Source organism: Papio anubis, chromosome 7, assembly GCF_008728515.1.
Source record: "Papio anubis isolate 15944 chromosome 7, Panubis1.0, whole genome shotgun sequence".
In the NCBI taxonomy this organism is placed as follows: domain Eukaryota; kingdom Metazoa; phylum Chordata; class Mammalia; order Primates; family Cercopithecidae; genus Papio; species Papio anubis.
Genome location: NC_044982.1, coordinates 82,152,229 through 82,170,649, shown reverse-complemented (window position 1 = coordinate 82,170,649; position 18,421 = coordinate 82,152,229). Strand labels below are relative to the sequence as shown.

At 52.5% G+C, this 18,421-nt stretch overlaps 4 protein-coding genes across 9 annotated transcripts; 3 read left to right on the top strand and 1 right to left on the bottom strand.

Moving 5' to 3' along the window:
* Window positions 1–39: 39 nt before the first annotated feature.
* Window positions 40–9,339, top strand: NOP9 (NOP9 nucleolar protein). Of its 5 annotated transcripts, none has more exons than XM_009211315.4 (10): window positions 41–397; window positions 605–933; window positions 1,846–1,948; window positions 2,191–2,332; window positions 2,458–2,650; window positions 3,298–3,438; window positions 3,956–4,081; window positions 4,265–4,501; window positions 4,717–4,822; window positions 5,161–9,339. In XM_009211315.4, the coding sequence occupies exons 1-10, from the start codon at window positions 151–153 to the stop codon at window positions 5,316–5,318; spliced, it is 1,782 nt and encodes a 593-aa protein (XP_009209579.1). In that variant the 5' UTR covers window positions 41–150; the 3' UTR covers window positions 5,319–9,339. The 5 variants fall into 5 exon arrangements, with proteins under 5 accessions (XP_021796783.1, XP_009209579.1, XP_003901689.1 ...); XM_003901640.5 differs by having other exon boundaries at window positions 605–1,063; window positions 1,841–1,948; XM_009211316.4 differs by having other exon boundaries at window positions 78–180; window positions 605–1,063; window positions 1,841–1,948.
* Window positions 5,411–8,385, bottom strand: CIDEB (cell death inducing DFFA like effector b). The gene is made up of 5 exons (XM_009211314.3): window positions 8,031–8,385; window positions 7,582–7,726; window positions 6,593–6,742; window positions 6,166–6,356; window positions 5,411–5,984 (listed from the first exon to the last, which is right to left on the bottom strand). The coding sequence occupies exons 1-5, from the start codon at window positions 8,069–8,071 to the stop codon at window positions 5,852–5,854; spliced, it is 660 nt and encodes a 219-aa protein (XP_009209578.2). The 5' UTR covers window positions 8,072–8,385; the 3' UTR covers window positions 5,411–5,851.
* Window positions 9,340–10,337: 998 nt separating the features above from the next.
* LTB4R2 (leukotriene B4 receptor 2) lies at window positions 10,338–12,237 on the top strand. The gene is made up of 2 exons (XM_009211313.3): window positions 10,338–10,453; window positions 10,852–12,237. Exon 2 carries the CDS (start codon window positions 10,862–10,864, stop codon window positions 11,936–11,938), a length of 1,077 nt encoding a protein of 358 aa, XP_009209577.1. The 5' UTR covers window positions 10,338–10,453; window positions 10,852–10,861; the 3' UTR covers window positions 11,939–12,237.
* A 541-nt stretch (window positions 12,238–12,778) lies between these two features.
* LTB4R (leukotriene B4 receptor) lies at window positions 12,779–18,267 on the top strand. Of its 2 annotated transcripts, none has more exons than XM_009211318.3 (2): window positions 12,779–15,254; window positions 15,879–18,267. In XM_009211318.3, exon 2 carries the CDS (start codon window positions 15,894–15,896, stop codon window positions 16,944–16,946), a length of 1,053 nt encoding a protein of 350 aa, XP_009209582.1. In that variant the 5' UTR covers window positions 12,779–15,254; window positions 15,879–15,893; the 3' UTR covers window positions 16,947–18,267. The 2 variants fall into 2 exon arrangements, with proteins under 2 accessions (XP_009209582.1, XP_009209583.1); XM_009211319.4 differs by having other exon boundaries at window positions 15,129–15,250.
* Window positions 18,268–18,421: the final 154 nt, after the last annotated feature.

Below are 18,421 nucleotides of genomic sequence, written 5' to 3'. Positions count from 1 at the left end.
CTGGGGCCGCGCGTAACTATGACGTAGTAGCTGCGTCAGGAGCGCGCCTGCGTTTCTGAACTTGGTTTGGGCCAGGCACACGCTTGGCGACGTTGAAGGTTCGTCCACGGCTAAGGAAACTTTTGCAGCCTGAGAGGTCCCGAAACACACATGGGGCTGGGTCCGCGCTTTTCACACAAGGTGGGGCGCCGGTTCCCAGCTGGTGGCAAACGGGGACGCGGGGCCAAGGGGTCGGGGCGCCCCTTACCCGGCAGTAAGCGGCAACCCTGGCCGCCTCCGGATAGGCGCTCGGAGCCGCCTCCAGATTCGCACCCGCACCTGAGCCCCGAAGCTCTGGGATATTTCCGCCGGGCGCTGTCAGCATTGAAAGAGGCTCCCGAGACTGGGGAAGAACGAGGTAGGCAGCAACTTCGGAGTTTAGACCAAGAGCATCAAATCCAGGGCAGGCAAGGAAACTTTCTAGGGTCGGCAGGGCGTGGGGACTTAGTTTCATTTCCCATGTCCTCTTCCTCGGCCTCCCACCCACGACCCTTGGTTAAGTAAGGGTACATAACCATATTGTCTACTAAGTCTCTTCAAAGTGTGTTTTTCTTCACTTTTCCAGATCTGATGGTGCACAATATTATGAAGGAAGTAGAGACTCAGGCCCTAGCTTTGTCCACTAACAGGACTGGCAGTGAGATGCTGCAGGAACTGTTGGGATTCAGTCCCTTGAAACCGCTTTGTCGCGTATGGGCTGCTCTGCGCTCCAACTTGCGCACTGTGGCCTGTCACCGATGCGGGGTCCATGTATTGCAAAGTGCTTTGCTACAGCTCCCTCGATTGCTGGGGAGTGCTGCAGAGGAGGAGGAGGAGGAGGAACAGGAAGGGGAGGATGAGAAGGATGGTCCCACGGAGACCCTGGAGGAGCTGGTCGTGGGACTAGCCGCTGAGGTGTGTGATGATTTTCTTTTCTACTGTGGAGACACACATGGCAGCTTCGTGGTCAGAACTCTGCTTCAGGTGTTAGGAGGGACTATTCTGGAGTCTGAGAGAGCCAGGCCCCGTGGTTCCCAATCATCTGGTAAGTATTACAAGAGGAAAGTAGACCTAGGGGGAAGAAGAATTTAGAAAGTTCAGAAGGAGACAGTAAACAGAAGACTAAGTCTTCATGGGGGAGCTTGACCTGGAAGTATTAGCTTGACCTGTCCTAATCTGAACAGGGCTTAGCAAGCCAAAGATTAGTGTGTGCAGAGGCCCAGAGGTAGGGATGTACAGTTGTGTTTTGGGGACGGCTATTAGAATGGACACAGGAGGAGAAATTTTTCTTTTTAAGCATGACTTAACATTTAAATGGACTCAAGCAAAAGTAACATACATACTGGACTCAAGCAAAAGTTCAGGAAAGAATACCCTTACTACATGCAGCCCACTCTGTTATTATTTTATTTTTTTTCTTTTTCAAAACTTTATTTTGCTCTATTTCATTAAAAAAAAAAAAAAAATGCTAGTTGAGACCGCTAACTTGATTTCATGATACAGTCTTGAGCTGTGATCCACATTTTGAAAAACTCTGGGAAATAAAGTTAGCGAGTTTAAATGAAGCTTAATTTTGGAATGCCTTGACTACCTGACTGAGGAGGTTGAACTGTCTTCTGTGGACCATGGGGAAGCTGGTTGAAGTTTCTTAGAAAAATTAAGACAGAAATGTAGTCTCAGTTCTGTCATCCAGAAGAGACATTCAGTTGTACTACATCTGTTCTGCATCTCCAAGTGGAATCCTTGTCCATCTATGGAATTTTTCTCTCCTGGGTGACAGTTTGTGATCTCCCCACTGCACATGTTCTTAATCTTCCTTCAGCACAGAAGGCCCCAGCTCGGGAATGTAAGCCAGCTGATTTTGAAGTCCCTGAAACCTTTTTAAATTGCCTTCAGGACCTGACCTCCTCCTTTCTGAAGGACATTGCAGGTAAGGAGGGAAGTAGGAGGAGGGTCTCCTATCTACTTTTCTGGAGGTGATTTTACCACCAAGCAAGGCCCTCTGGTCAGGTTATTCCTCTTCTTTTCAAACCTGGTCTGGTTTGATGTTCAAAGCACTTCATATAGTCCCTTTGTGTCCATAGTGCCCTGTATCTTGTTGCCTAAAGTTTGAGGTTATGCAGGTTGTCTGGATTTTGAGAAAGCTGCTTTATTTCTGCCCTCTCTTCACAGTGTTTATCACTGATAAGATCTCCAGCTTCTGTCTTCAAGTGGCTTTACAGGTTTTACACCACAAACTTCCCGAGTTTTGCGCTTATCTCTGCAATGCTGTGATTGGTTACCTGAGTACTCGCAGTTCCTCAGTAGATGGCAGGTATGGTCAGGGCCTCAGGATCATTCAAAGTTGGTGGGGCTGTGTGAAATGAATGAGGTGATGTAGTGCAACTGTATTTTGCATGAAATAGAGTTAAGACTGCCTGATGCCCTTCTTGTCCCCAGTCCCCTACTGCTATTTCTCCGAGATCAGACGAGCTCCAGACTCCTGGAGCAGGTCCTGCTGGTGTTGGAGCCCCCAAGGCTCCAGAGCCTCTTTGAGGAGCACTTGCAGGGGCAGCTGCAGACCCTGGCTGCACATCCCATTGCCAACTTCCCTTTGCAGCGCTTACTGGATGCAGTCACTACCCCTGAGCTGGTGAGTTGGAAACCTGAGCTGGTTCTGTTTCTAATTCTTGATCATTGGACCTTATTTTATGGTCTGTCTGCCTCTATATATCTTTGACATTGTGCTGGCCATTGCCCTTGAAAAGCTATTCCTTGAGGTTTTCCAGAGCTTAGGATAAATTTGCCCATCTTCCATTGAGGATTTGTTTTGACTTCTCTCAGGTATGAGGACCTGCAAGAGACAGGCTTCATTCAGGTTTACAGCTTGAGGTTCCATGGCCCACCCAGACTCTGGTACTTGGCTCTAAGCCCACATGAGTGCTAGAGCTGTTGCCATAGCTGCTCTTTTCCTTTGCTGCTTAGGACTAAGGTGGGCTTCCCTGTGGTCTCATGCATTGGGTGTTAGAGTGGAAGGGCAGGTTTAATTTTAGTCCCCCCTTGCCTCTAGTTCTCCCTTACACATAGGGAAGAGCCACTTAAAGTTCCTTCCTGTGAGGTGGCACCTCTAAGACTGCCCCCTTGTCCTGGGCCTTATCTAGCCAAACAAAAGTCCTGATACTGGCAATGCTTTTTATGTTTTATCTAGCATTTTTAGTTGTTTTCACTGGGAAGATTTCTCTGAATAATGTGGTCCACCATTACCAGAATGCCAAAGTTACATCCCATGTTTCCCATCAGCTGTCCCCTGTGTTTGAGGAGCTGAGCCCTGTCCTGGAAGCTGTATTGGCCCAGGGCCACCCAGGGGTAGTCATTGCCCTGGTGGGGGCCTGTCGCAGAGTTGGGGCCTGCCAAGCCAAGGTCCTACAGCTCTTGTTGGAGGTGAGTGGATATTACCCACAATCCATTTATGCCCTCAGTCAACTTCTACCTGTTAGGACTTATCTAATCTTAAGTTGTTGTACCTCTGGACTCAGGAAGTCTAGTGCCCAAGGAGTTCACAGGAATGGGGGAAAATGAGACCTGTAGGTGCCCGCCACCACTCCCAGCTAATTTTTTTTTTTTTTTTTGAGACAGAGTTTCGCTCTTGTTGCCCAGGCTGGAGTGCAATGGTGCAATCTCAACTCACTGTACCCGGCTGAGGCCAAATGCTATTTCACAGTCCTGGAACAAAAATTGTCTCCCAGAACTAAGAGAGAAGTTTATTTAAGGGATAAACGTTTATTAATCCCTGTATGTGATAGAGACTGGGGATACAGCAAGGCATGATATCCTGCTCTCATGGAGCTCACATTCTTGTGGAGTTGGGGCTTCTTTCCTTTCCTGAAGGTGTTCCCTTAAAGTTGAGGTTAGGGATGGAGAAGTTCTCAGGTTCATCATACTTTGTCTTCTCCTTTAGGCATTCCACTGTGCAGAGCCCTCATCCCGGCAAGTGGCCTGTGTGCCTCTCTTTGCCACTTTGATGGCGTATGAGGTGTACTATGGACTGATGGAGGAGGAGGGGGCAGTGCCTGCAGAGCACCAGGTGAGGTAGGGGAGAGGCCAAGCCAGTGACTAATTGGGAGCCAGGCCTCCTAGGGTTTAGCAAGCCTCTGACTTCTGAGGTGAGAGTGGTGACTTCATCCAGGTGGAGGTGGCAGTGTTCTGGGGATGGGCTCATCCACCTGGCTTGTTGGTGCCTCCTAATTTCCTATCTCTGCGCTCCCAGGTGGAAATGGCCGCAGCCAGGGCCTTGGGGGACGTAACAGTCCTTGGGTCTCTGCTGCTCCAGCATCTGCTGCACTTCTCCACTCCTGGTCTTGTACTTCGAAGTCTGGGTGCCTTGACGGGACCACAACTTCTGGTCCTGGCCCAAAGTCCTGCTGGCTCTCATGTGCTCGATGCCATCCTGACCAGCCCTTCTGTGACGCGCAAGCAGCGCCGCCGTGTGCTGCAGAACCTAAAGGTTAGATTTCTGGCTTCTGCCTTGATTCCCCACCATCATCCATTTAGAGAATATGAGCTTTCTCAGGACTACCTTCAGACTCCAAAAGGCTATGTAATTACTAGACTATTTTAATTCAGCCCCTAAACTCTTCAGAAAATTCACTCCCCGCAAGCCCCCAAAATACACTTTTGTGGACTTTGCTAGGGAGTCCTACTTTGCTTGTCTCAATACAGGGACAATATGTGGCTCTGGCCTGTAGTCGCCATGGCAGCCGTGTGCTAGATGCCATCTGGAGTGGAGCAGCCTTGGGGGCTCGGAAGGAAATTGCTGCTGAGCTGGGTGAGTACCAGCCCCTCTCTTTGATGTTTCCAGACTTCCCTTCTCTTACTCCAGATCACTGGGTGGCTGGGAAGTCTACTGAAATTCAACAGTCTTTAGTTCCAAAGGGTGGTCTTGCTCATGGGTTCTTAGCAGTCTGCTTTCCCCTTCCCTCCCGCTGACTAATTGTGCAGTCCTCTGCCCTCACCCCTCCCTCTGACTTCTGTTCTTTGGAAAGTGAAGTGTTCACTGTACCCCAGTGGCAATCCCAGGGTCTGGGGGAAATGGAGGGACCTTTACCTCAGGTAGAGTCTGTCTTTGAGCATGGTGGTACTAAACATGAGTGGTTCCCTTTGCAGGGGAGCAGAACCAGCAGCTGATAAGAGACCCTTTCGGCCACCATGTGGCTCGAAATGTGGCCTTGACTACCTTCTTAAAGCGACGAGAGGCTTGGGAACAGCAGCAGGGTGCGGTGGCCAAGCGGAGGCGGGCATTGAACTCCATACTTGAAGACTGAGGCTTTGGATCTGGGACTGCGTGTTGATGGGGGAGGGCAAAAGGGGGTATCCACCCCATCTCTTTCCTGGTTTAAATTGGAGTCAAAAGTCGTAGTGGTAAATATTTTATATTTTTATTGGAAATGTTTTTGTTACTTTGTGGTGAAGGATATGAAGACATCTCAGGGTAAAGTCAGAGGGCTGTCATCAGTGTGCTGGGGAGTTTAGGGACAGGAGGCATTGGTAGGGGTTAGATGTAGCAGCAGTCAGGCTGGGATCAAGATGCCTGGGGGACAGGCTTGTGGCCTTTCAGGGCAAGTGGGAGGCCAGAAAGGTGGCTAGGAAGGGACAGCATTCTTCAGGTAAGGGTATAGAACTTGGGATGTGAGGCATTATGCTGAAAGGTTCTGTGACAAGCGGATCAGAGGACAATGGGGAAATTGGGTGAGTTATCTAGCCTGTACTGTCCGCAGGTCCTGAAATTTGATGCTGTCATAGTCTTTGCAGTGTGTCTCTTGGAATGATTCTGGGGGCAGAAGCTCAGAGCCCCTTCTTAGTAGGAATGGAGGCGGCCCTTTTGCTGCCACTGCTCAGCCCCCTCCACTACATGACGAAGGGTGGAGGAAATTCCCAGCAACATATGGCCCAGGCCTTGCAGCAGTGTGGAGGTCCAACGAAGGAGCTCCCTGAAGGGCAGAGACAAGAGGAAATCAGATGATTTGGGAAACCTGGGAGGAAGCCATCAAGCCGGGAGATGAGGATTTTCCACAAGCAAGAGCTAACTAGGGGTAGGTGGGTGCAGGAGGAGGAATTATGGGGACTATCCAACTGTAGGGGATGGGGAAGTATGACATGTTGATTTCTGACCTGAGTACTTTCTTTGGGCCGAGTCCTTGAAAGTCACAACTCATAGAGTAGAGCCCGTAGAATGTGGCTTTGACATTCAGGCTGCCAAAGAGGTCTCGAGGGTTTTGCTTGTACACGTCAAAGGTGATGCGGGCGATGTCCTTGCTGTGCTTGGGCCTCTCCCGTCCCAGGCCATGTGACAGCACTCCACTCTGTAGGACACCCTTGTCAGTGCAGTATATCCTCACACCAGACACCCACCACTAATCTCCATCGGCACCGTGTCAGACTCTCTCTCGCTTAGGCTTTCTGTCCACTGTGTGACATCCTTAACAATTCTACAACTCCCCCTGCACCTGGTCCCCAGGATCAGGGTTAAGCTAGAGAGGAAGCCCGGGAAAGCTCTAAAGGACGGGCAGTGGAAGCAGCCCCAGTATAGGCCTCTTACCCTTGTGGGGCTCCAGCTCTGACCAGACTCCAACACCATCAGGCACGTGTCATCCTCCAGCAGCTGGAAGAAGTCCTCACTGTCCACTGCAGTTCCATCCTCCTCTAGCACCAGGGTTAGCACTCCATTCAACAGTAGGGTCTCCAATGCCTGCCCAATGGCAAGAAGCAAGAAGGAAGGTATCCCATGCCCCTTCCCTCTTTAGCTGCCCAACATCCATCAGTTGGCTCTAGACATTGGTCGATGTCCCACCTTGACTTTCCGGCACTTTGATACCTCCTAAAGGCTGCAGCTCTCCGTGTTCTTCAGGTTTTGGGGGATCCTAGCTAGAGGCTGAGCTTTTTCCTCTTTGCTCCTACCATGTCATTGGCATCTCCCCTAGCTCCCCTCCAAGTCACTCCTGGTTTGGAATTGGAAAGCAAGCCAGGTTCTCATGAAGTCCACCCTTCTGTCTTATCTACAGTGCTGCACCTCACTTCCCACACCCTCAGAGTTCTCCAGAAGTGTTTTCAGTAATAGTGTTTAACCTTTTTGAGTCCTTACTCTGTGCCGGGTATGAGGACTTTACCTACATTATCCTCTTACTCCTTTCAACAACCCTAGGAGGTGATGTGTTATTATTGCCTTTTTATAGATGAAGAAACTGAGGTTTTGATAGGTTGAACAACTTCCCAAGGTTTGACAGCCAGGAAGTGGCAGAATCAGAATTTGAACTTGATTTGTCATATAAATTGCCTTCCATACTGGCCTCTGAATTCCATCCCTCCAACTCTCCCTATCTCCTGCTAACCCCTGCTCCCATAGAAAAGCTCACTAGGTGGAAAATGAACAAACTGACCGGAGCTCATGAGGCCCACCCCACTGAGCTCTCAGTGGGAGGAGGCAGCTGTGTGACTTCAGCCCTCTCTGCTCCATCATCACAAGTTGCCACTGTTGTGGAGCCCCTTGGCTACCCCTGCTAAAGGAACCAAGGAACTTGGCCTACTTACTTTGGCTAGCAGCTCCTGGCGGGTGGCAGCTGTCAGGCCTTTCCGGATGGTCCGCTTGTGATTACAGACACGGAAAGGTCGCTGGGGTGGTGAAGCTGAGGTCCAGACCCTCCGTCCAAACTCCGAGCTTATATTAGATACTGACCTGGTAGTTGAGAAGAAAAGTCAAGAAGGGGCAAGGAGGGGCTTAGTGAGTGTAAAGGGCGTGATGGGGGTAGAGTGGCTAGAGGGCTAGGGAGGGAGAGATCTAGGTTTATAGATGGTAGGGATGAGGGAGAGACCATGGAGTACAGGTGGGGGCGGGTGGGTCAAGAGCTTGACAAGCCCACTATGGAGTGGGGAGCAGAAGAGGAAGGGGTACTGGTTAGTGTCCTAGGGGCTGAGTGGAGTATTGTTGCCCTGCTTATATCCCCTAAAGGTAGAGGGTAGAGCGGAGGGTTAGCAGTCACCTGAGTAGGTCACTGGGGTTCAGAGCTGAGAGGTACTCCATGGTGGATGGGAGAGTTCCTTCCCTGGAACTTCTGGGCTGGGTGGTTCTCTCCTGTGCTGGGGCTTTAGTGGTGTTTTCTGTTACAAACCTGGGATCTCAGCCCAGGGCAACGTGGGAATGAGTCAAGCCTGGACTCTGGCCCCCCTGCCTGACCAGTAAGAAGGGCAAAGTCCAAGGGGAGGGATGAGGGAGGGGCCAGATGGGGTCCTGGAGGAAGAATTGCCTGGCAAAAGCCATTGGAGCTTGTATGTGTGCCTTTGGTGATGACATGTGTTGTGAGGGTAGATGGGAACCATGTAAAAGGATGAAACGTGACCTCTGGTGTTTTTTTATTTCTATGAGAGAATTTCTGGGGATGGTTTCTGGCTCTCAGACTCTGAGAAGCTGCATTTTATGTGAGCGGCTCTGTGTGTGCTGCCACCTACTGGAGTAGCCATAAGCTGCAGCTTTAGGAAAAGGGATCCGGGGTGGAGTGTGGGGAAGCTGGATGGCAGCATGGCAGGGCTTTGGAAAATGAGAGGTGAGACTGTGTCCAGGAAGGGTGTAAGGAGAGGATGGATCCTAATCCATGGATTCAGGATCATTAGGGTCCTGTCTGGGACCCCGATTTTCCTGCTTACTTGCTCCTTCCTCCTTGGTCAAAGGAGGGGCTGGTTCATTGCTCTGACTTCGGTTTCCAGAACTGCCTGTGGAGTTCGGTCACACTTAGGTCACCTTCTCTCTCACCTTTCTGCTTTTGCCAACTAATGGACGTGAAGGAGATGTGAATGGGGCAGGAATGTCCTTTGATGGCATCAAGAATTTAGCTTCTGGTGCACTGTGTCCCAGTTCTGATTTCAGTTGCAGCTGTGATGGACAGTTGCATGGAAGCTGAGACTCTCACTGACAGTGAAACCCTCAAATGAACACAATCCCTGCTTTCCTGCCCAGGATCCTTATAGGGTCCCCCAGCTTCCCCACTTTTTTTCTGTGTCCTGACAAAGAAACACAGAGTAACTTGATTGCCCTGTGACCTGGCCAGCTGCATTTCCCCTGGAGGCTTGAGCCCAAGCCAGAGCCTTGAAAAGGTATTCAGGTTGTTGCTCAAAACACAAAAAAACTGGCCCTGGCCCTGAACCAAATACCTTGAACCCTCATAAACTCCATACCCTGACCCCTTTGTTTTGGACATATCGAGATAGAACAACTCTTTCTCTCACTGTCTGTTGTAAGGATATGCTGTAGCCCACTCATTAAGTACATTTTCCTAATAAATGCTTTGGACTGATCACCCTGCCAGTCTTTTGTCTTGGGCAATCTGTACTTTTCTCAGAGATTCCAAGGCCTACTGAAGGGACTTAACACTCTTAATGGCTTTCCCCTCTCGTTTTACCCTATGCCCTCACTTCCTGAGTTAACCTCCCAAATACAGGATTACCGGTACCCAAGCCCTTAGCTCAGGCTCTGCTTTGGGAGGCCCCAACCTAAGACGGTGCTCCTGGTGCCCTGCGCAAGGAACCTCAAGTTCTGGCTGTTACTTGGGCTGAGGCCTTTCTTTTCCCTTCCCCCAGTTCTATCCATCTGCCAGGCCCCCGTCAAATCTCTTCATTTCCAAGTTTTGCTTGACTTTTCCAAGAAGAGAGGGCTGCTGCTTAGTATGTCCCTACTACTGCATCCTTTCCTTTCTTGTCTTGTATCCTTGTACAGCCTGGAAATGGGATCTCTTCATGGTTGTGTGTCATGACTCCCTAACCATTATGCCTCCATGCATCTCCTGTTCCTCCTGGAACCTGGCAGCATGCCTTACATGGAAAGGCTGTCACTGACAGCCCGGTGAGAGCCCTGAGGGTGGAGTGACTGGGGCAGGGCCCGAGGCAAGAGATGGGAGGAGGTAGGCCAGAAGCTGAAGAAAAGGGGCTCAGCCGGACCAGGAGACTGGAAAACAGGCAAAGATAGAGCAGATGGGGGACTGAGTTGTTTGGGTCACCTTCTCTGCAGACCAGAGAGGCCAAGCAACATACATGCTGCAGAAGGTGGGCTGGGAGGATTGGGGCCAGAGCTGGGGGAGGGATGAGAACAGAAGCAGGACCAGGGTTAGGATTCAGCAGAGTCCTCCTATTTCCTTCCACGGCCAGGGAATCTTACTGCCCCACTTCAGTTTCTGCTGTTTCCTGTCAAGGCAGGCTCTCACATGCCTGGACACTTGGATACGTTGGTGATGGGAAGGAGTAGGGTGAGGGAGGGGCCCCAGGAGAGGCCCAGGATGAGCCTCATCTTGTCCCTCCCCATTCTTGCCTTACCCGCTGCAAATGTGATAGGCACAGGACAGGAGTAGGCACCTCGCCCACTGCTGCTTAACCTTTCAGCTTCTCCAGGCCCCCAGTCGTGCTTGCTGCCACCTTGGTAAGTAGATCTGCGCACATCCCTTTATACCCCACCATCCACTTTTGCCCAGATGTGCTAGAATGGGGCTGGACAAAGAAGGAGGGGCCAGACTAGAGGAGTGGTGGTAGAGATAGTGACAGCCTGGGGTGAGGACTTTATGCCTGTTTACCACTGAGCTCTGGGAAGGAGCCAGGAGTGGGGCAGGTCAGCTGAGTGGGAGCAGGGGATCTGGGTTCCAAGAAGGAGTAGTGTTTGAGGTGGGGTCTGGGTCCTCGTGGAAGTCAGGACTCCCAGGCAGAAAAGAGGCAGGCTGCAGGCAAGTAAGGAGGAGGCATGGCCCCTTCTCTTCGGACATCACAGGTGGGGTTTTGCCCCACCCCTGAACACCCTCTGTGGCGCCTTCCACCCACCTGTAGGCCCAGAAGGATGTCCGTCTGCTACCGTCCCCCAGGGAACGAGACACTGCTGAGCTGGAAGACTTCGCGGGCCACAGGCACGGCCTTCCTGCTCCTGGCGGCGCTGCTGGGGCTGCCCGGCAACGGCTTCGTGGTGTGGAGCTTGGCGGGCTGGCGGCCTGCACGGGGGCGACCGCTGGCAGCCACCCTTGTGCTGCATCTGGCGCTGGCCGACGGCGCGGTGCTGCTGCTCACGCCGCTCTTTGTGGCCTTCCTGACCGGGCAAGCCTGGCCGCTGGGCCAGGCGGGCTGCAAGGCGGTGTACTACGTGTGCGCGCTCAGCATGTACGCCAGCGTGCTGCTCACCGGCCTGCTCAGCCTGCAGCGCTGCCTCGCGGTTACCCGCCCCTTCCTGGCGCCCAGGCTGCGCAGCCCGGCCCTGGCCCGCCGCCTGCTGCTGGCCGTCTGGCTGGCCGCCCTCTTGCTCGCCGTTCCGGCCGCCGTCTACCGCCACCTGTGGAGGGACCGCGTATGCCAGCTGTGCCACCCGTCGCCGGCCCACACCGCCGCCCACCTGACCCTGGAGACTCTGACCGCCTTCGTGCTTCCTTTCGGGCTGATGCTTGGCTGCTACAGCGTGACGCTGGCGCGGCTGCGGGGCGCCCGCTGGGGCTCTGGGCGGCATGGGGCACGGGTGGGCCGGCTGGTGAGCGCCATCGTGCTTGCCTTCGGCTTGCTCTGGGCTCCCTACCACGCGGTCAACCTTCTGCAGGCAGTCGCCGCGCTGGCTCCACCTGAAGGGACCTTGGCGAAGCTGGGCGGGGCTGGCCAGGCGGCGCGAGCAGGAACTACGGCTTTGGCCTTCTTCAGTTCTAGCGTCAACCCGGTGCTGTACGTCTTCACCGCTGGAGATCTGCTGCCCCGGGCAGGTCCCCGTTTCCTCACGCGGCTCTTCGAAGGCTCCGGGGAGGCCCGAGGGGGCGGCCGCTCTAGGGAGGGGACCATGGAGCTCCGAACTACCCCTCAGCTGAAAGTGGTGGGGCAGGGCCGCGGCAATGGAGACCCGGGGGGTGGGATGGAGAAGGACGGTCCGGAATGGGACCTTTGACACCAAACCCTACAACCTGCTGCCCTTCCCTCTCCCTTTCCATCCTCTCACCCTCTGGAGCTCAGTGTTCTGGAACATTTGGGGACCCTTCTTTGACTAGAGTTTGGATCTGACTGGGTAGGATTACTATACACCTCAGGCAGGCCCAGGCTCCTCCATACTGAGGGATTATGAGGGTGGTGATGGTCCCTGTTAAGGACTATTGCGTGCTTGCAAGTTGGCATGTGCCAGCACTGCTTACTTGTTGCCAATAGCTGTTATTGTGAAATACACTGGGAAGCCATTAGATGATGACTTAAGTGTGCCTCCCCTGGTGGTTCTTCATGCCTGAGTTGTACTGAAGCCACCTAGTTCCCTTCTGGGTCAAGCCAGGGCTAGGCAGTGCCGGCCTTCAGTGGCATCTTGACCTGCCCTCCTCAGTCCAGGTGCCCTGGTTCCACAGGCCAATCCATAGAACCACTCTAGAAATAAAGGAGAAAATGGAAGGAGAAGTATGGGAGCTTGGATGAGGGGTAGGAATGGGATCCATTCTCTGAGGCTTATAAAAGCCTCTGGGGGAGGAAATGGCTCTGAAGGGGAAACTGAATCTGTGGGGTTTGAAAGGAAAGTTTTCCTGCCTGTCTTGTGTTTGGTCCAGTGGGTGTGAGAGAGGCACACAAGGAGTGGACAGTAGTGTAGGGGCCCTGGGAGTCTGAGACTTACCTTCCTCCCTGACCATTTATTTCTCCCTGCAAAGGCCACCTGACGTGAAAAGGAGCCCAGGAGCAGGCACTCAGTCTGGGAAGTTTGGAGGTTGGCCATCAGGGGGTATGAGGAATGGCAGGAATATTTAGAGGACAGGAATAATTTTTCAGAAAAGTGCCACCTATTCTTTTTCTCTTTGCCAAGTCTGGGCTCCTTCCAAGATGCTGCTAGCTATTCCTGGCCCCTTCCCCAACACTTATCTGCCCCCACCTTTTGGAATCCATATCTAGGTCTAAAAACGGTTCTAGATCCTGACACCTTTGATTGGGGGATGTAGAATGGGATTCTTTTCAGGGGACATCCACAAGTACACACTCGTGGTCACTAAGGTGACCAGCTCATCCCAGTTGGCCCAGGACTTTCCCAGTTTTAGCACTGAAAATCCCTTGTCCCAGCCCTGTTGGTTTCCCAACAAACTGAAATGGTTGGCCACTCAAGTGGCTACCCTGACCATCACCCCAGGCTCTACTTTAGTGACTGCTCATACCTCCCTGCCTCCCAAACAGAAGTCGAAACAGAGCAAAAGAAACCCAGTCCCCAGGGTCATGCTGGGGCTACCAAAACTGGGATTAACTAGCATCTGTGAACTAGAACAGCAGGGAGTATGCTTAGAGTGCCTGGTCCTGGGTTTGGGGAAGAAAGGCCATCAAGGTAGATGTGGGTGGGGAACAACTTGGGAGGGGTGGCAAGGACAACCCAGTTTCTGTCTGAAGGGACCTCTGGTTGACCCTGGAGCTTCTGTCCCCAAACACAGGCCTCATGGGATTCTTTCTGTCCTTGTGTGCTGGGCAGAGGTTCCCTAAATTCCCTTGTTGCTTATTCCCCATCTCTGACACCCAGTGCGGTCAGAAAGCCCTTCCTTAACTCAGACTTCAGTTCTTGCTGCGGTTTCTGCCCATTGCTTTTCATCATATCCTCTGCCTGACAGCTACGAGGTCAACTCTGCTCTGGCTTTTCTCCAGGCAGAGCAAGTGGGGGCCCTGGAAAGGTTAAGGGATCTCAGTGACCACCATTACACTTTGCATCTTTCCTGAGAAGTGAGAGTTGAAAGGGAAGCAGGAAGGCCCATGGTCAGATTGAAGGAAGGAATTTTTAGTTTCTTCTTTTCTTTTTTTTTGAGATGGAGTCTCACTGTGTCACTCAGACTGGAGTGCAGTGGTACGATCTCGGCTCACTGCAGCCTCCACTACCTGGGTTCATGTGATTCTCCTGCCTCAGCCTCCCAAGTAGCTGAGACTACAGGCACATGCCACTACACCCAGCTAACTTTTGTATTTTTAGTAGAGACGGGGTTTCACCGTGTTGGCCAGGCTGGTCTCAAACTACTGACATCAAGCGATCCGCTCCCCTCAGCCTCCCAAAGTGCTGGGATTACCAGTATGAACCACCACAACCCACCAGGAATTTTTAGTTCTTAGCTTTTGCAGGAGACTTCAAGGAAAGGAGATGTTCCTCTGTGCAGGAAATGGGGAAGGTGACCATTTTTTGCATTCCTGGTTTCCCCTCTTGGCAGGGTAGTCATGAGGCATCACTGTTCCTGCTCTCCCACTCCTGCTCCTCATGCTCAGCCTGCCTAGCTTGGCCTCAACTTTCTCTGTGTGTCTAAAGTGGAACTGGATAGAAGGCTGTGGGAAGATAGGAAAAAGATGGTGCCAATCCCCTTGCCCAGATCTTAAATCCAGACTCAGCAAGGTAATCACATGGGCAAGCACAAGGCAGGGGTTTGGGGAAAGGGGAAGTAATTGGCATTCTGTGTGATACCAAGGAGACCATTTGGATTTTGGCTTCTACCAAAGAGAATGGAGAATTGGTTGACCTAAATGGAACCAATCCCTTTAAGTAAGGTGAGGAAAGGGGGTGCTGGAAGATGGCCACACAACCTAGATCATAGCTTGAACTGAAACCAAGAACAGAGTGCTGCCCCCTTCGGCAATTTACTGACATGCCCTCTTTAAATCATGATGTTATCTAACCCAAACCCAGACCCAGGACCTAGTCACAGCTCCAACCTACACTTCCTATTAATTAAACAAAAACAAACAAACAAACAAAAAATCTACATTATTACTGCAAAACAAACAAACAAAGATATCAGCATTGTAGCCTCTCAATCTGAGCCCATTTCCCTTCTCTAGCTACCATACTTCCTTCTCCTATATGATACCATTCACTACTTTATTTAATTCTCCAGTCTAGACCTGCATCTTGAGACCACACCCAGCCTACTCACTCCCCACACCCCCCTTTCCTCTCACTGCTCCTTCCTGGTCTCTTCTCATCGGGCTCCACCTCTGAGGAGTCCTCAGAGAAACCCTTCTGGGTTGCCCTGGAACACAGACTATCCCCCCTCCTAGTGAAGGGAGTGGGTGGGGGTTTCAGCCACACCCTCAGGAAGATGCGTCTTCCCTGTCCTCTGCTCTATGGTACTTCCTTTCTGGCTGACTTAGCAAACAGCACCTAGACCGGGGGCCAGGCCCTTGGCAGTGGGACAGATCCAGGGATAGGCTACGGCACCTTGCCCTGACCCTGGGATTGGCATCAGCTTCCAACCAGTTCCTGTCAAAGCTTGTAAGTAAGTATCCTGGGAACGGCAGTGGTTGTGGTGGTGGTGGGACGGTGTGCAGCCATGAAAGAAGGTGCAAAGGAATCTCCAAAGAAAGCCTGACCAGTGTAAAAGTTGGGAGGCTTTGTCCTTGTCACTTGTCCACTAACTCTTCCCCTCCCTGTTATTCCTGGTTGACCCTGGGCATCTCTGGGGACAGTAGGCAGGTGATTGGGAAAGTTAATGGGATTGAGGGGATGAGGGCCTGGCAGGGGGCAAGAAAGCTGGCCTTTCAAGGGGTGCAGCATTGGTAGGAACTCTCAGGTTGGTTCTGGGCTTTAGGGTCTCCTAAGGGGAGGAGACTGAAAAGGTCTGGAAATGCTGCTGCTGCTGCTGCTGCTGCGGTCACTGTATATTTTGCAATTGGGTCTGTGGGCAGAAAGGGGCCCCATGACCCAGTTAGGAAACTAGTCTTTGTACTCAACCAGATCCCTTTAAGATGTCAGTCTGCAGCGATGGGGCAGTATATTTCAGGGGGACCTCTGATGCTGCTGACCCTGGAGACAGACTAGAGTTCTCAGTCTAGGCGTGTCTATGGTGTCAGGAAACCCTTGGTCCTCTACTCTCATGCGTTTGTCCGCCCTCACTCTCCAGGTCCTCCTGACGGCCATGAACACTACATCTTCTGCAGCATCCCCCTCACTAGGTGTAGGGTTCATCTTTCTGTTGGCTATCATCCTGCTGTCAGTGGCGCTGGCTGTGGGGCTTCCCGGCAACAGCTTTGTGGTGTGGAGCATCTTGAAAAGGATGAAGAAGCGCTCTGTCACTGCCCTGTTGGTGCTGAACCTGGCCCTGGCCGACCTGGCCGTATTGCTCACTGCTCCCTTTTTCCTTCACTTCCTGGCCCAAGGCACCTGGAGTTTTGGATTGGCTGGTTGTCGCCTGTGCCACTATGTCTGTGGAGTCAGCATGTACGCCAGTGTCCTGCTTATCACAGCCATGAGTCTAGACCGCTCACTGGCAGTGGCCCGCCCCTTTGTGTCCCAGAAGCTACGCACCAAGGCAATGGCCCTGCGGGTGCTAGCAGGCATCTGGGTGGTGTCCTTTCTGCTGGCCACACCCGTCCTCGTGTACCGCACAGTGGACTTGAACAACACGAGCCAGTGCTCTCCGAAGTACCCCAGCAACCAGCACCAGGCCTTCCATCTAATCTTCGAGGCCGTCACGGGCTTCCTGCTGCCCTTCCTGGCTGTGGTGGCCAGCTACTCCGACATAGGGCGTCGGCTGCAGGCCCGGCGCTTCCGCCGCAGCCGCCGCACTGGTCGCCTGGTGGTGCTCATCATCCTGGCCTTCGCCGCCTTCTGGCTGCCCTACCACGTGGTGAACCTGGCCGAGGCTGCCCGTGCGCTGGCCGGCCAGGCCTCCGGGTCGGGGCTCGTGGGGCAGCGGCTGACACTGGCCCGCAGCGTACTCATCGCGCTCGCCTTCCTGAGCAGTAGCGTGAACCCCGTGCTGTACGCGTGCGCCGGCGGCGGCCTGCTACGCTCGGCGGGCGTGGGCTTCGTCGCCAAGCTGCTGGAGGGCACGGGCTCCGAGGCATCCAGCACCCGCCGCGGGGGCAGCCTGGGCCAGACCGTGAGGGGCGGCCCTGCCGCTCTGGAGCCCGGCCCTTCCGAGAGCCTCACTGCCTCCAGCCCCCTTGAGTTAAACGAACTGAACTAGGCCTGGTGGAAGGAGGCGCACTTTCTCCTGGCAGAATGCCAGCCCTGAGCCAGTTCTGTACCTGGAGGAGGAGCAGGGGCATGGAGGGCGTGGGAGCGTGGGAGCGTGGGAGGCGGGAGTGGAGTGGAAGAAGAGGGAGAGGTGGAGCAAAGTGAGGGCCGAGTAAGAGAGTGCTCCATCCTGCTCCCACAGGCAGCTTTAACCATTAAAACTGAAGTCTGAAATTGGGTCAACCTTGTGAGTGGGGTACGTGTGCTGTGGGCATTGGGGTGCTCCTGGGTGCCCTGGTGGGACCCCTCTCAGTAGTTGAGAGTCACCTCCTTTAGTTCCCCATGATTTACAATTTCGGAAAGGACACAAAGACAGACATAGATTGCCCCCATCCCAGGCGATTCCGAGTACGTAGTCTGCAGATAATACTTAGCAAAACGCAGTCTGCGGACTCCTAAAGCAGCTTGTCTAGGAAGACCACCCATGTGGGCCTATCACTCCAAGCTCTGTGACTCAGGGGACCTTCTGAGAAAACAGCACTGCTATGAAACATCTTCCCTGAAGCCTGTGATAAGTCTCCTTGTTAGCACGACTCCAACTTCCTGCCAATAATCTTTGTCCTCTCTGTAGGAGGTATTCTAGGGGATGCCTTCCTTCCTTCCATTTCACAAAGAGGTCAGACTTGAGGACTAAGTCATTAGATCTTATCCCTTAGAATTCTACATATCAGCATCTGCTAACCTCCACAACACACCCTGGCACAGGGTGGGGCTGAGGGCCCCAGGAAACAAAGATTCCCAAAAGTGAGAGGGATGAGTCATTATTTCCTAGAGATGACTGTTGTTTTAGAGAATCTTGGTCCAACTCTGTTCTGACACGGTTTTAGGAAGATGGCAACAACAGTGGCAGCAGTGTACTTTTTGGATCTTTCTCATAAAAAAACAAAAGAGCAAGTAAGAGAGTGAAACCAAATATCCACATGCAACACCCGCAACAAACCTAGTATGTCAAGGTATCTCCCATGGACCCCAAAGTATGAGCCAGTGAGAATGAGTCATCAATACCTCAAGACCTATATACCAGCATCTGTGCAGAAGGATACAGAAGGAAGCAAAGGGATGTTGGGTGGATCTAAGAAGAGGAGACCCCCAAGCTGTCTACAGATCCTTACTGGAAAGCATGGTGTACCAATTTGAGAACAGCAGCTGAAACTGGGAGGGACCTCACAGAGTATTTCTCAGACCTCTCACCCATTCTATATGGTGAACACATGATAGGTACTTATTTAGTGTTTGTTGAATGAATAAAGTTCAAATGACATTTCCCTGGAGACTCTTCCAGTATTTGTGAGTAGGGGGCAGGAATGGGCAAATCTTTGTTTTGAGCCATGTGGCTAAATTATTTACGCTTCCAAGGTGTACAAAATGCTGGAATCAAGTTGGCAGAGAGGCTGAGGGAGTTCTCTTCCTGAGCTTGTGAAAAAA

Bases quoted from the DNA above. Each gene is read 5' to 3' on its own strand.
- NOP9 (XM_003901640.5), top strand. From the start codon at position 151: ATGGGGCTGGGTCCGCGCTTTTCACACAAGGTGGGGCGCCGGTTCCCA. The intron at 398-604 runs GTAGGCAGCAAC...TCACTTTTCCAG, and splicing joins CGAGACTGGGGAAGAACGAG to ATCTGATGGTGCACAATATT. The intron at 2,333-2,457 runs GTATGGTCAGGG...TCTTGTCCCCAG, and splicing joins AGTTCCTCAGTAGATGGCAG to TCCCCTACTGCTATTTCTCC.
- CIDEB (XM_009211314.3), bottom strand. From the start codon at position 8,071: ATGGAGTACCTCTCAGCTCTGAACCCCAGTGACCTACTCAG. The intron at 6,743-7,581 runs GTAAGTAGGCCA...GCCATTGGGCAG, and splicing joins GCCAGGAGCTGCTAGCCAAA to GCATTGGAGACCCTACTGTT. The intron at 6,357-6,592 runs GTAAGAGGCCTA...GGTGTCCTACAG, and splicing joins AGAGCTGGAGCCCCACAAGG to AGTGGAGTGCTGTCACATGG.
- LTB4R2 (XM_009211313.3), top strand. From the start codon at position 10,862: ATGTCCGTCTGCTACCGTCCCCCAGGGAACGAGACACTGCTGAGCTGG.
- LTB4R (XM_009211318.3), top strand. From the start codon at position 15,894: ATGAACACTACATCTTCTGCAGCATCCCCCTCACTAGGTGTAGGGTTC.